The 15,964-nt window shown below is 44.8% G+C and overlaps 1 protein-coding gene across 1 annotated transcript in view; it reads right to left on the bottom strand.

Annotated features, from left to right (window-relative positions):
- Nucleotides 1-15,964, bottom strand: part of LOC126176426 (uncharacterized) — a 104,877-nt gene that overhangs the window by 24,121 nt on the left and 64,792 nt on the right. Inside the window, exon 5 of the mRNA XM_049923583.1 lies at nucleotides 2,501-2,763. Coding sequence (XP_049779540.1) covers nucleotides 2,501-2,763 — 263 coding nt within the window. The remainder of the gene's footprint in view (nucleotides 1-2,500; nucleotides 2,764-15,964) is intronic.

The raw sequence follows: 15,964 nt of genomic DNA on the forward strand, positions 1-15,964 counted from the left end.
TCTCTGATCACCTGCATCAATTCATATCCATCGCGCATTCCGAGGGACTTGGGCAATTCCAGCAGGGCAATATGACACCCCAGACGTCCAGAATTGTTGCAGAGTGGCTCCAGGAACACTCTTCCGAGTTTAAACAATTCTGCTGGCCACCGAACTCCCCAGACGTGAACAAACTCTCACCTCTTTTTATGAAGGTGAGCTAAGATCGCGACTCCAACAAGATCTAAGTTTACTGATCTACCTTGTTTCGGCAAACGGGATAAAATTCCATCCTTATTTGCGGGGAAAATGCCTGTCGTCTTAAAACCTGCTGGCTGATTACTTGGAAACTTAGTCTCCATCTCGTCTAATACAGTTTTTAACAACATAGGGGACTAGTCTTCATGTAAAAATGCTGATTTGTTTCCAGCTTCAGCCGCTTTTCATTTGGTTAAAATCTCTCTCCGTTTTGCTGCCGAGGGCTTAAAGTAGGCTATATCGAGGGGCCGCGTATCAAATGGAAGGAGCTCGGTGGCAAAAAAACTGGCTATGGAATGACAAATTATCTCTAATTACAGTCTCAGTGTCCTCTTGTTTCCTGAGCATAGGTGGAAGGTGGGCGATAAACCAGTCGTCAGATATTGCATGGTCAATTCAACCATGCTTACTTCAGTTGTACCTAGCACCTGTTGGTCCTTTTTCTGTCCAAGTTGTCCAAAGATGTTCCGCTTGATATATTGCGTACGGCGAGAAAGATGATTATGCAGCATGGCTACAAAACATGACAGTCAGTTTAGTCTTTGTACAATTTATTATCCTCTATGGAAATTTCCGTCCTCGGCGAAGATCCATTATTTAACTACACTACAATATAACGTTAGCTGTGAGAAAGCGCGAAAAGCGGAGACACTACGGAGCGCATTGGGCGCTAGCTAGTGCTGCTACCTGTCGAGGAAATGGTTAATCAGATGTATACGAGCGTTACAGCAGATGCTGAACTGCTTTGATAATTTTTTTTGCTTCGGGTACAAGTTACACCCCAGGGCTCAAGTAAAGTCAGTTTACGGTACGACGAACGTATCCGTTAGGGCAATGCGGCGAAATTTGGTGTTAGTGGGCTATGGCACAGGTGATCGAGGCGAGCGCCTTTACTAACAGCACGACAGCAACTGAAGTGCCTCTCCTGGGCTTGTTATCATATTGGTTGCACCCTTTAAGACAGACGAGTCCCGATTTGAATTGCTGAAAGGTGATGGTAGGGGGTTAGAGTGTGGCGTAGACCCAAGAATCCATGGTCCAAAAGTTGCCAACAAGGCTCTGTGAAAGCTGGTGGTGGTTCCACAGTGGTTTGGGTTGCGTTTACCTGAAACGGATTGGGTCCTCTGGTCCAGCTGAACGGATCATTGACTGGAAAGGGTTATTTTCGGCTGCTTGGAGACCATTTGCAGCCATTCATGGACTTCATGTTGCCAAACATGCTACTGGGCCACAATTGTTCGGAACTGTTTTGAAGAACATTCTGGCAACTCGAGCGGATGATTTTTCCGTCCAGTTCGCCCAACAAGAGTCCCGTCGAAGGTAAGTTCGTGCACAAAATTCTGCATCTGGAATGGTTTCGCACTGATGGACGGCTATAGAGGCAGCATGGATCAATATTTCTGCAGCGGCTTTCGAATGGCTTGTTGACTCCACGCCACGTCGAGTTGCTGCGCTACGCCGGGCAAGAAATTGTCCGGCACGATATTATGGCGTATTCCATGACTTGTCTTGTCACTGTAAAAGCTATCCTATGGGAAAGCAAGAATAATGATTTTGTGAGAGTGTATTATAAAGCATTTCTGTTTCACTACGAAATCAGCGTTTCCTTTTGGTGACAACGAAGCTTCTGGAACTCTCTAAACCACAGTATAACACATACAATCACAACGTTCTTGCTCATTTTTGTTATACTCTTCGAACGCAGCGCTCCAAGTGGGCAGCAAGCTGACGGCAATACCGGATGAGTGCAACTAGTATAGTTTATATTAATTTGTAACGTAGTTTTTTTGACAATGGGGACTGTGTGTGGTGCCATAAAAATCGACAATAACTACAGAACGACAGGATATTTGTTTTTCTTTAGCTTCCTTTGGACGAATGAAACGATGGATTACAGACCACTAAATTATTCTCCAGTCAGAAGACTGATGATAAAAAATAGGTAGAGTCAGGGTGGTAAGTAACAGAAGCTGAGGATGTGGACGTTGAGGTCAATATTTCAAAAAGGTTATAAATTTTCATAAAATTTTATTGACCAAAAATATCACAATATTAGAAAAAGACTCGCAATTCAATGTTTCAATGTTTACTACCAAGTATGTAAGAGGGAAGGTTTTCTATAGGAAGCCCTTATCGATGACATTGACAATGAGGTCGAGGACCCGCTGCTGGCAGTTGGGCGTCTTCCTGGTGAAGGGCGCCTGCAGGCCGCGCACGAACTCCGCCAGGGCGTCGCCCTCGTCGGCCGGCTGCCTGCCAGTGCCGCCCCCGCCACCCCCGCCGCCCTCGTCCAGGGTGAGCACGACGTTGAGCAGGCCGGCGCCCAGCACGTAGGGCGCGGCGGCGGCGAGCAGCGCGTGGAGCGCGGGCCGCGCGGGCGCCAGCGCCGACAGCCCCAGCGGCGCCAGTCCGGCCTGCAGGCCGCGCTCCCACTCGCCCACCAGCTCCGACCACTCGCCGGCCGACAGCTGCCGCGACGGCGTCGTCAGCAGCGCGTACGCCACGTCCAGGCCCATCGGCGCCCACCTGCGGTACGCAAAGCGGGCAGTTCGTCGTCTACACCAGTGGTTACCAAACTGGGGGTAATCACCCCCTGAGGGTAACATCAAATTATCTCAGGTGTAAAAACTAAACCATTCGATTACGTTTCAGTCACGAAACTAAACTGCCAAAAAATCATTATTATTAAAACAATTTCATAAAGCTATATGTTATCAGTAATTATTTTCTCTCAATTAGTAGCAGTAATGCGGTTCCTCACACAGTGACCCACTACACATACAGGGTGAGAAGTATTTAAACCGACAAACTCTGGGAGGTTGTCCTATTTTTCCCTAATCTATTGTCCTATTTTTCCCTAATGTCATTTTTTCCTATGAAGATTATTTAAACCGGTGGAGGCCGTATTACGGCCTTCAGTCGTTAGAGGCCATATTACGATCTTCAGTTGTAGGCAACTGCTGTCCACCAGTGTAGTAGTGCATTGTCTCTAATGGAGCGGTACAGCTGGAGCGAGTACACTGATATGGTTGGTGCGTACGACGTAGCGCACCACAACGGACGAGCTGCACAGCGGGTTTATCAACAACATTATCCTAATCGCCGTATCCCGCATCATACGACCTTTGCTGCTGTGTACCAACGTCTTCTTGAGACTGGGTCATTTAGCAGATTACCTGGACAGGGACGCCGTCGCACAGTAAGAACGCTGCAATTTGAGGAAGGTGTCTTGCAGCATGTGGAGCGGGATCCTGCAATCAGCACTCGTGCAATTTCACGTAACATCGAGACGAATCAGACGAATGTAAGAACAGTCCTTCGAGAGCAATTGTTACGTCCATTTCACTTAGATCGCGTCCACAACCTGGAACCAGTTGATTATCCACCCAGAGCACATTTTTTGCTGTGGTACCTGGAACAGTGTGAAATGCATCCTACTTTTCCAGTGTCTGTGTTGTTTACCGATGAAGCAACGTTCGAGCGTGATGGAGTCTTCTTCATGCGCAATTCTCATGTTTGGAGTCAGTATATCTCATATGCCACAGTTACAAGCGCTCATCAAGTGCGGTTCTGCGTTAATGGGATTGATGACGACAGCAGTTAAGTCCCATAGTGCTCAGAGCCATCTGCGTTAATGTGTGGGTCGGTGTTGTTGGGGACTGTTTAATTGGGCCGTATCTGCTACCTAGCCCATTAAATTGCAGGCACTATTAAAATTTCTTCACCAGAGCATTGCCAGAATTGCTGGAAGACGTCCCGCTCCCTACAAGACAACGCATGTGGTTCCAACATGACAGGGCGCCGGCACATTTCAGTCGTCGTGTGCCACGATTCTTGGCCAGACGGTTCCCAGAAACATAGATTGGCAGAGGTGCTCCTGTACCATGGCCTGCTCGATCCCCAGATATGTCCTCTCTGGACTGTGTGGGAAGAGATGCGCAACCTTGTTTACACAACTCCTGTTGCATCAAAAGAGGATCTAGTTGCCCGGATAGTAGTAGTAGTAGTAGTAGTAGCAGCAGCAGCAGCAGCAGGAACAATTCAGGATACTCCTGGGGTTTTTGCCCGTGTCAGACAGAACATGATCCGGCGGTGTAACCTTTGTTTACGTGTCAATGGAGACATTTTTGAAAATCTACTGTAATTGAAATTGGGTTGTGTTAATGTGTTGTCTCTTGGTCATAAAAATGGAAAAGTGTTTGTTGGTTTAATTAATTTGCCGCCAGAGAAATCTTCCTCTACCAGTTTAAATACTCCTCATAGGAAAAAATGACATTAGGGACAAATATTTGTTATAATGTCCCCTACAACCTCTCAGAGTTTGTCGGTTTAAATACTTTTCACCCTGTATATGGTGCTTTTCGTCCCATACATGGCTGATGAAAACAATGAGGCTTATATGTAACAAATGCTGCATATCTCAAGAAAATGTCTTCTCCAAGTTGTAGATAGTACTTGCAATAGTCCAGAAATACCTTCATTACTCGCTTCAAGGAGGAGGAGGAGGAGGAGAAGGTGGAAATTACTGTTTAACGTCCCTTCGACAACGAGGTCTTTAGAGACAGAGCTCGGATTAGGGAAGGAAATCAGCGGTGCCCTTTCAAAGGAATGATCCCGGCATTTGCCTGAAGCGATACTCGCTTCGAAACAGATAAATGAATTAATTGACAGCACGACACAGCAGTAACTACGTAAGGGCTACAAGGACTGCAGCAGTGAAGTGATTTACGAACAGACCTTCACTGCCGATAGTTAGCTTTCTTTTCTGAAGAGAAGTTGTGGGACACAGACACACAGACACAGACACACACACACACACACACACACAAAAGATCATCATCTTTTATCATTTTAAAAATAAGTGTTCGAAAGAGTGTACAGTTTAGTCAGGTGCAGAAAAAAAAGCGCGGGTAATGGTCTAAATAAGGTTGGTAACCACTGGTGTAATACCACCAGTAATCCCCGGTTCCTTAAAAAATCCAACTCCCATGTTACAAAAAATAATAAAAAGCTTCAAACGTCTGAGTACTTCACAAATGAGCTAATGTGTTAAATACGACTGTTGGAACTATTTATTTACAGCTCGTACAAAATAGATACGTGTTTCAAAGATTTACTGACCTTCAAAGTAGTCACCAGCATTGTGTATAGCCCATTGCCAGCGATGTGGAAGTCGTAGGAGACTCTTAGCAGTGCCACTTGTGTTGACAGTTCGAGCGGTGTGGTCTATTGTCCGACGAATTTGTAGCAGTTCTGAAGCGAATGGCGTGAGGTGTTTCCTTCAGTTTAGAAATCGAGTTGAATTCACGAGGGCTTGTCAGGGGACTGCAGCAGGTGGTATAGCACTTAGCAGCCCCATCAGTCAAATCAGTAACAGCTTGCACTGTATGTGCTTGAGCGTTGTTCTACAAAATGATGGTCAGGTCCTGAAGAAAGTGTCATCATTCTGTGTCTATGCTGTTCAATTTTGGAACACGACCGAAGTGATGACACTTTCTGCAGGACCTGACCATCATTTTGCAGTACAATGCCCAACCACGTACTGCACAAGCTGTTACTGATTTGTTTGACTGATGGGGCTGCTAAGTGCTTTACCACCTACTGCAGTCCCCTGACTTAAGCCCTCGTGAATTCAACTCTATTTCTAAACTGAAGGGAACAACTCACGTCATTCGCTTCAGCTACAAATTCTTCGGGCAATAGACCGCGCCGCTCGAACTGTCAACACAAATGGCACTGCTAAGAGTATCCACTTCCACGTCGCTGACACCGGTTTATACATAATGCTGGTGACTACTTTGAAACACTTTTCTGTTTTGTACGAGCTGTAAATAAATAGTTGTCACTATCGAAGTTCCAACCCTCTTATTTGACATTAAGCACGGAAGTGAAAAAAATGTTTGAAATTAGGCCTGGTTGTCACTGGAGTGATACCACATGCAATACGAAACGCAAAGCGACTTGTGATATGCCATAGAAACAGCCCGCATTGAAGCGTTCGTAGAAACATCGTTGGAGCGACTTCACCGATTCACATTGGGATGACAGCCATGTAACAGTGAAACGGTTCTCTGCTATAGCGCCTAGCGCAACACGGACTGCTTGTTCCTCCATACATCTGTAAGATATAATGGACAGTCGAATGAAAACTGAAAAACCGCCACGACAAGAATGGATCCAATCGAAAGTGCCTAAGACATTTGTCCAATGGGAGGCAAGACGATCAGTTCCTGTTCCATAGAACGCAGTCGGCCGCTGATGGGTCCACATCTGCACCCACTCTTGCACTTCCCCACACGACTGAATCGATGTCCACGCTTCTCTTCCTTCAGTTTTCCATAACTTTGAAGACCACACGGTGAAAGCTCCCGGCTGTACAGAGGATGTTGCACAGTTTCCTTACAAAATTGCTGAAGCGCAGCAATGCTGCATAATGTGAAAACGCCGAACAATGCTGTCTGACCGAATTATCCTGTTGTACGATAGCGCCCGCCCCCATACTGCCAATAAAATGAAGATTAGGAAACACTGCAATATCCTCCATACAGCCCGGGTCTTCCACCGTATGATTTTCATATCTTCGGCAAGCTGAAGAAAGAGATGCATGAGCGTCTGTTTCAGTTCGATGAGGTAGACCAACAGTGGGTGCAGTTGTCGATCTGTCAGCAGCCGACTGCGTTCTGTGAAACTGCAGTTGATCAATTGATCGTCTCGTCTCTCAGTAGGATAATTGTCTTAGTACGTGTGGTGATTACGTCTGAATGGACTCATTCCATAGTCCCGTTGACGGACTCTTATACACGGGCGAGAAATTTCAATTCATTTGACGTGCCTCAAAAATAATTGTTTTATATAGTTGAAGCAATGGCGTATCTGTGTCTATAGTTTGTTTCTAGTATAACTTACTTTTCACGCAAAAATTTGAAAACCACTGTTTTGGGGTTCACACGTGTTTTCCAATATGCAATCCGTCTCATTCGAGTTTGAGACAACTATTCGGTAAAAAAAAAAAATCTTTTTAATTTTATACTCAGATATTACAGCTTGATAATGAACACTTTCTTTCCTCTGTTACCCACAGTTATTGTGACATTTCGAAATTAAAACACGGCGCATGATTCGGAAAACTTGCAGTAAAAGCTTGCTCGTCAGTTTACGTTTGGTGCATTTTAGGGTGTAAAATGCTGTGTACCAAATTTAGGCTAACCCAGCGGAATTATTTTTGACGCAGGAAGAAGAGCCATACCTCTTTTTCAGTCTGAAACAAAGACGAGACATATTAGGAATTTTGTGTGTTTTCCCTTGTGACTCACAGTCTGCGGGACTTCAGCCGTTCACTTACGTAATAAAATGAAATACTATGCCCGAGGCAGGATTCGAACCTGCGACCGTAGTGGTCGCGCGTTTCCAGACTGTAGCGCCTAGAACCGCTCGGCCACCCCAGACGGCATATTTTACAGTACTGCACCCAGTTTAGATGACTCAGTGCATCCTCTCCAAGTCTTATCTGACAGTGATAGGGTGACCTACAAACGTATGCACGATCCCATCAGTGGCCAAAATCTGTGGATCAGCTTCTGCAGAATATTGTAAAAGCGATGTTGTGTCTGCAGCCATCAACTACCAACGAGGTGATGTTATTTCATCTTATAACGTATTTGAAAATTGTCCGCAGTGAGCCTGGCCGCGACAGACCACCTGCTGCCGTCCGCTGTGTCTTTTTGTTTGTTCTGTCGATCTTGTGGGAACGTGATAGTCCCAAGGATAATCGTCACGTAGCACGATCATGATCACAACGTGTCTTATAGCATATTGTTTCGCTTCTGTGAGAACTGTGTCTTAAGCAAAAGCAATTTTTTACTCATCACATAGTTTATGACACCATAGAACCTGAACTATATGTCGTACAATGATATAAGTTTGCAGGTACATTCAGTGCTACATGTGAACACTGTCTGAAAACTGTGTTGTGAATGGAGCTCAAGTTTTACGTGTCAGTGAGAAAAAGTTTGAAATTATATTTAAAGTTTGTTGAAAGTCGTTAAAGCGCTCATTCTCAAATAATGGGCAAGTAGAGTCTGGATAATTTGAGCGGCGGGAGGTACACTGCCTGAAGACATTTGCAGTTTCTAATTTTAATACTTGATTTTTGTTAAACCTTTAACGTAAGGCTATACCTCTTAATGGGCATATTATGACAGCATTTTAAATTTTTAAATTCAGTTAATAATTATATGAAATACTGAGAATCAGATCTTTGTTGCCACTGGAAACCCGTAGATAGTAATCTGCAGCTGGAACCGTGAACTGAATGAGTCAATCAGTACCACAGATTATAATGGATAAAGCGTTGGCTTAAGTTTTATTTGTATTATCGGTTTCGATAAGTCATCCTCAGATTCACACATCTAATTAATGCGGAACGCACCTCGTCCTGCTGATGAGCTGCAGTTCACTGTAACTACATCTGTGGATCCAAGGATGACATATCGAAACCGGTAATTCCTATTAAGCGCACAATGTCATTCCAATGATCTCATGGGAATTGCAAGTGATCAGCCCTCTGACGCCTTGGAGCCACCTTAGTTTTACTTACATCATCAGCTACGTTTAGTAAGCTGTACGTAGATACGTTTCATAAGCTATTGTATGCAGGGTGTAACAAAATTTAACTCAAAACTTCGAGTATTATGAAGCCTTAAGAAACAAATTGAGGATAGCAACCCAGGTCGCGAAGCATCATCCAACGACTCTACAGATATTACACCGTCTAACGTCTGCCGCCAGGCATTCCCTTCAGCAGCTAATGTGAGCTTGTACGCTGATGGGCAGTAAACGGAATTACTCGTAATTAGCCTGACGCCATTATGCATGCACGATGGCAGACAACGTGTCCACGAGTGACAGCAGCAGTGTGGAGCGTACAGACTCAAGTTTGAGGCAGAGAATAATTACATAGCTGGAGACGTTGGCCCCTGGAACGCTTTCTGGCGTCGTCGTATGACGTTTCCGGATAAGAATGCCTATCTTTCATTTGTTCAAGACACTACAACCAACGAGGTTTCTTAGCACTGCCTTGTTAAAATTCCATGTGGCTCGATGGAAAAAACCCATGCTTGTCACGTTTGGAAGATTTACTCACATTCGTAAGCGTTAAGAACCTTTTGAGGATTTGTGAATGGTCAGTGTATCATTATTTTACAAAATATGCCTTTAACTGAGTCAGGTACAATCCCAGGCATAACACATAAAATTTAAAACAATTTAGATAGAAAACTGTTAGATTTTGATTTTCGGAAGACCTTATACAAGTATTTTAGAAAAAAATCTTTTGATTCCACTAATAATTTACAATTGAAAGAGGAATATTATTTTCAGAAGGTGCTTCTCGTTTCTCAATAGAATTTTAATTTGCAATAATACTTTAATTTTGTGGCTTCGTGACTTCGAAACAAAAGCGGCACATACATCTGTGCAAGAAAACTTGTGTCATTTGGAATTGGCTCAGAAAAAGCTCTGAATCACGTGAACAGCAATTAATAAAAAAAAAGCATCGACCAAGCTCTGCGGCTTCATTGGAGTTTTTGGTGCATTCTAAACACAGTGCCTTTGGCTTTCTTTTTGGTCATTATTATTTTTCTTCCTAAACTGAAGGACACTAACAGAGGAATTTAATGACCTTTTGTCACTTGAACATTAGAGTCTCAAATCTTAGCTAGGAGGCAAACATAGACCGTCGGCGCATAATATCTGCATATGGCTCTTGAATGAGGTAATACCTGACATTGTGATGAACGGTTCACATTCAAACCAGTAACTCCTATCTGATTGAATCAGGCAGTTGGGAAAAGCGTCTTCTTAAATGACTAAGGAAATAGACAGAAAATGTTTTGATACTCCGTATGAGAATAAAATGAAGACTAAATTATTATCTTGTGCAATACTGAACGCTTTTGTTTCACAACGTATATTCTGTGGCAATTCCAGCGAATCCGCCGTTTGATTTCTCTGATCTATATTCAAAACTAGTTCAAATAATTTTTCAACGCAGCTCAGAAACATCTTATGAAAGAAGAAGTTGAACTTAATTTATGTTGTTTACAAAGATATGTCTATGAACACAAAAATATGTGCTGATAGTTTTGTAATCTATACTGTTTATGTAAGTGAGAAAACGTTTGAATTAGCAGTGAAAGAGAAATGGGGACAAAGCCTGTAATTTTGAAAGTTTGACAGTGGTTGTGAAGCCAGAAAATTTGAAAAGAGAAATCGAAAGACTCAATCCAGTTACAGGGGGGTTAGGGAAGTGAAATTGAAGGAGGATAAAGACTTCAGTTCATTCAATTATAGGGTAATATCAACAGCAGCATTAAATGGTATTACGGGAGTGGATTCGTTAAAAATTGGAAGATAGGGCAATACTTACTGCGAATAATTCAGTGGCAGGGTTGTTCTTACCAGAATCTAAAGTAAACCAAGGCCAACAACAATACTTCAGGTACAAATGACATCAAAAGTAGAAGATGAGGAGAGGAAGAAAAAATGTGACGATACTGAACAAGATATTCAGTGTGTAAAGGGAAATGAAATCTATTAATCATGGACGTTTGGAACGCTATAGTAAGGGAATGAATTACGGGAGGATATGGGCCTGAAAGAAGGAATGACAAGAGAAAGGCCAAGTTCTACAGTAATTTTTAGCTAGTGATAAATACACGGTTCAAAAATGACCTGAAAAGGAGGTACACTTGGAAAAGGTCCAGAGATACAGGTACGTGTCAGCTGGATTGCATCATGGTCAGACATTAGGAACTAAGACATTGAATTGTAAGGCACACCCAACAGCAGATGAAGACTCAGATAGAAATTTAGTGATGATGAAGAACAGACTTAAATTAAAAAGAATCGTCCAGAAGAATAAATGTGCAGATAAGTGGGATAATGAAATACTGAAGAATGTGAGTGAAGTTCTCTATGACTGTAGACACTGTGATAGTAGATACCACATTAGACAGTTCAGCTGAAGTGAAATGCTCATGTCTAAAAAGAGCAATGATAGAAGTTGGACAGACTAATGGAGGTAAAAGTATGATAATTTCTAAGATGATTTGTGTAGCGGAAGAAATACTTCAACTAATGAAAGAAGACAGTAAAATATTGCCCAGAAAAAGGCAGGAACGCCGTAATTTGCAAAATAAATACGAACTGCGGGAAAGCCAAAGCGAAATGGCTGCGGAAAAAGGAAGAAATCTAAAAAATAACAGTAGTAGATAGGACTGAGTCATCGTATAAACAAAAAAAGTCGAAATAATATTTCGTGAAATTAAAAGAAAGACGTGAACATTCAGAGTACGAGCAGAATTCAACTGTAAACGCAGTGGAAAGGCAGATGGATGTGAAGAGTGCATTGAAAACCTCTACGAGGGGAGAAATTTTTTGATGACATGAAAGGAGAAATGAGAGTCGTTATGGAGAACGTAAGTGATCCAGTATTAGAGCCAGAGGTGAACAGAGCTTTGGAGACTTGCGATCAAGTAAGGCAAAAGAGGTAGATTAAGTTCCGTCGAAATTTCTAAAAAGCATTGAGGGGATGTCGCCACCAAATGACTACTCAATTTCGCGTGTAGATTATGAGTCTAGACACATACAATTAGACTTCAGGAAACGTATCACCCGCGAAATTCCGAAGATAGCAAGAGCAGACAAGTACAATCAGCTTAGAGTCTCTTGCACACAAGCTTCCGACAAGATTAATACGCAGAAGAATGGAAATGAATATTGAGGAATTGTTAGAAGAGGAACGCTTCGGCTTTCGGAAAGGTAATGGCACCCGAGTGACCTGTGGCGCCATTGAGTTAGTAGATTGTTCTGTCTAGCGCCACTGGGTCAGGTGTAGTATCGACTATCCCTCTTGCCGCGCCCCATTGCCAACATCTATGAGGAAGAGTTGGTATCAATGAGTTGTGTCCTTATAAGGGCTTTGCTTGCCGATGCGACAAGAGATGGTGACGAGGTCCGAGAGGCCGAAGCTACGAGCTACGCGACGAGGGCCTGCACAGAGCGAAGATATCTGAGTACTTCATAGGGGTCAGCGTCGACCACAAGCAGCAGGCTGACATTCCGTCGGTTGGTTGGCAACATTCGTGTCGGATGACCATTCGTGACTTGGCTTCCCTCGCCTACCTGGCTTTCATTGGCACCACTCAGTAACCGATGCGATGCACTGTGGATCCTTGGAACCGTTAGTTGATAAATGGCAGTAACGTTCTGTAATAGTGGTGGCAATTTGTATCATTGTCTACCTGTCTATATTATTTTCTGGTTTGTACCCGACCCTCAGAGTTTTACTCGGTCGGCTTTTTGGTCGTAAATATAGGCCATAGTATTGTACTAAGACACTACTTGTTTGAAAATTTGTCCCGCTATTATATTGCCTTTTCTTGCTGGTTGAACTCTATCATTAATGTTATAATGAATCACTCATGGTCGTAAATACAGCCAGAACATTTGTACTAAGGCACAAGTTGCCGTTAGACAAAGGAGGCACCTTGTGGTTAGATTTAGATGTTAACCGGTTAAAGTTTTTGACTGTAATTGCATTTTTCAGTTATTAGTCATAATCTGAATCGCCTATTGTACTAAGATGTTAGTTTCTGTGTTTGAAGACAGGGCCATTATTAGTATATTTCATCTGGATATTGTGGTTCCGCCGAATGAGTTCGCTTGTACTAAGTGTTCACAAGTAATGTTTTAAGACGTTCCTTCAGAGCGGTCTTAATAACTGACAATCAGTCTAACTTTGAAAATACTAACAGTCAACTGTCACTAGGGTTTTAGTCAAAATAATATTGTCAAATGGGACGGGTTGGGATCCAGTCCCACCTTGGTTGCCGATTGAAATTAAGAGGTTGATTGCTTTGAAGTAAGGTTTATCATCAAATGGTTCAAATGGCTCTGAGCACTATGGGACTTGACCTCTGAGGTCATCAGTCCCCTAGAACTTAGAACTACTTAAACCTAACTAACCTAAGAACATCACACACATCCATGCCCGAGGCAGGATTCGAACCTGCGACCGTAGCGGCCGCGCGGTTCCAGACTGTAGCGCCTAGAACCGCTCGGCCACGCCGGCCGGCTCGGCCGAGGACCACAGGGTCCCTGCAAGAGGCCCACATGGAGGACTGCCACACATTCGTAGTCTCCTTAATGGCACGAAGTTTGTTGTGTGTACTGAGACTGCCATTCCGTCTCCCAAAGCCGAAAAACCTTGCAGCGTAAAAACGAACGCAGGTCAGTTATTGGAATGCCAATATCCATAAGCGATTTCCGTGTAGCCTGTCAGCAAGTTCGTTTCCTGGGATCCCGACATGTCCTAGGGTCCACACAAACACTACTGAACGACCGGACTGTTCCAGGGCATAGAGGGACTCCTGGATGGATGCTACCAGAGTATGGCGAGGGTAGCACTGGTCGATAGCCTGTAGGCTGCCCAAGGAGTCAGTACACAGAAGAAACGACTCCCCAGGGCATGAACGGATGCGCTTAAGAGCACGAGATACAGCCATCAGCTCTGCAGTGAAAGCACTGCAGCCATCGGGCACGGAATGCTGTTCAATATGTCCTCCATGGACACACGCGAAGCCGACATGACCATCAGCCATCGACCCGCCATCGACCCGTCGGTGCAAACCTCTTCATTGCCTCGATACATGTCAAGAATCCAGAGAAAGTGATAGAGGAGAGCCGCGGGGTGAACTGAGTGCTTTGGGCCATGTGAAAGGTCCAGGCGAAGCCGCGGCCCAGGTATACACCATGGAGGTGTACGCGAATAGATCTCGGGTATAAGTGGTAAAGGCAAAGACTCCAGTTCAGATAGAAGAGATCGAACGCGAACTGCAGTTGTAAGCTCTGACCTGGGCCGCCGATGCGGGAGATGAACCGCCGTCGGTGGAGAAAGGTGACGGTAATTCGGATGCGCAGGAGAACTACGAACTTGTGCAACGTAACTAGCGAGCAGTTGTGTACGCCTGACCTGCAATGGAGGGACTCCAGCCTCCGCCAGGACGCTAGTCACCAGACTCGGCCTAAAAGCTCCCGTCGTTAGTCTAACGCCACAGTGGTGCACTGAGTCCAGTAAACGCAACGCTGAGGGCGCCACCGAACAATAAACCAGACTCCCATAGTCAGGGCAGGATCGAACAAGGGCTCTGTAGAGCTGCAGCAGCGTAGAGCGATCTGCACCCCAGTTGGTGTTGCTCAGGCAGCGGAGGGCATTGAGGTACTGCCAGCACTTCCGCTTAAGCTGACGAAGGTGAGGAAGCCAAATCAATTGGGCGTCGAAAACCAGTCCTAAAAATCGATACGTCTCCACTACTGTGAGGGAATCGTCAGTAAGGTAAGGTTCTGGTTCTGGATGAATGGTACGACGCCGACAGAAAGTGCATAACACACGACTTCGCAGCTGAAAACTGCAAGCCGTGGGCTAGAGCCCATGACTGCGCAATGTGGAAGGCTTCCTGTAGGCGTCGCTCAGCAACACCAGTACTGGTGGAGCAGTACGAAATGCAGAAGTCCTCTGTATACAGAGAAGGTGAGACGGACGGCCCTACACCTGCTGCTAGACCGTTAATGGCCACTAAAAATAGAGATACACTCAATACAGAGCACTTCGGGGCCCCACTCTCCTGGATATGGAGGGAACTATGGGAGTCACCAACTTGGAAACGGGAAGTACGAAGTGACAGGAAATTCTGGATAAAAGTCGGAAGCGGGCCTCGGAGACCCCACTCGTATAATGTGGCAAGGATATGATGTCGCCAAGTGGTGTCATGCGCTTTTCGTAAATCAAAAAAGACGGCAACAAGGTGTGGAAAAGGCTTTTCGGATAACACACTCGAGGGACACAAGATGATCAGTGGTAGAACGACACAGGTGGAAACCGTCCTGGCCCAGAGCCGGTAGGCCACGTGACTCCAGGATCGAACCCAACTGTCGACACACCATACGTTCCAGCACCTTGCAAAGAGCTTTGGTGAAGCTGATGGGTCGATAGCTATTCACATCAAGCGGGTTTTTGCCGGGTTTGAGGTGCTCTCCCGCCAGTACGATGGAAAGATGCCATCGCAGCAGATACGGTTAAAGATCACGTGTAGATGTAGCTTGTAGTAAACCGCGAGATGTTTATCTGACTGGATCCAATCTGGTCCAGGAGCTGTGTCGGGGCAATGTGCAAGGGCACTGAAGAGCTGCCACACTGTTAAAGGAGCGTTATAGGGTTCACTTCGGCGGTTAGTGAACTAGAGGACTTCCCCTTCCATCCGCCGTTTGAGAGTGCGAAAGGGGGGGGGGGGAGGGATGATTTACCGACGCAGAGGCGCAAGCATAATGCTCAGCAAAGTGCGCGGAAATCGCGTTTGCATCGGCAGATAACAAGCTATTTACGTTAACGCTGGGAACACCTGTTGGGGTCTGGTACTCAAAAACTCGTTTGATCTTTGTCCAGACTTCGGAAAGTGACGTATATCACCCAATGATCGAGAAATTTCTCTTTTAACACTTCTGTTTCCATCGTTTGATACGCTGGCGAGTGCGGACACGGAGCCGTTTAAAGGCTGTGGTTTCAGGGGAGGGTGCCGCTTATGCCGTTGTAGAGCTCGCCGACGCTCCTTAATTGTCTCAGCGACTTCTGGCAACCACCAAGGGACTGTCTTTCGCCGGGAGCACCCTA

Source organism: Schistocerca cancellata, chromosome 3, assembly GCF_023864275.1.
Source record: "Schistocerca cancellata isolate TAMUIC-IGC-003103 chromosome 3, iqSchCanc2.1, whole genome shotgun sequence".
In the NCBI taxonomy this organism is placed as follows: Eukaryota; Metazoa; Arthropoda; class Insecta; order Orthoptera; family Acrididae; genus Schistocerca; species Schistocerca cancellata.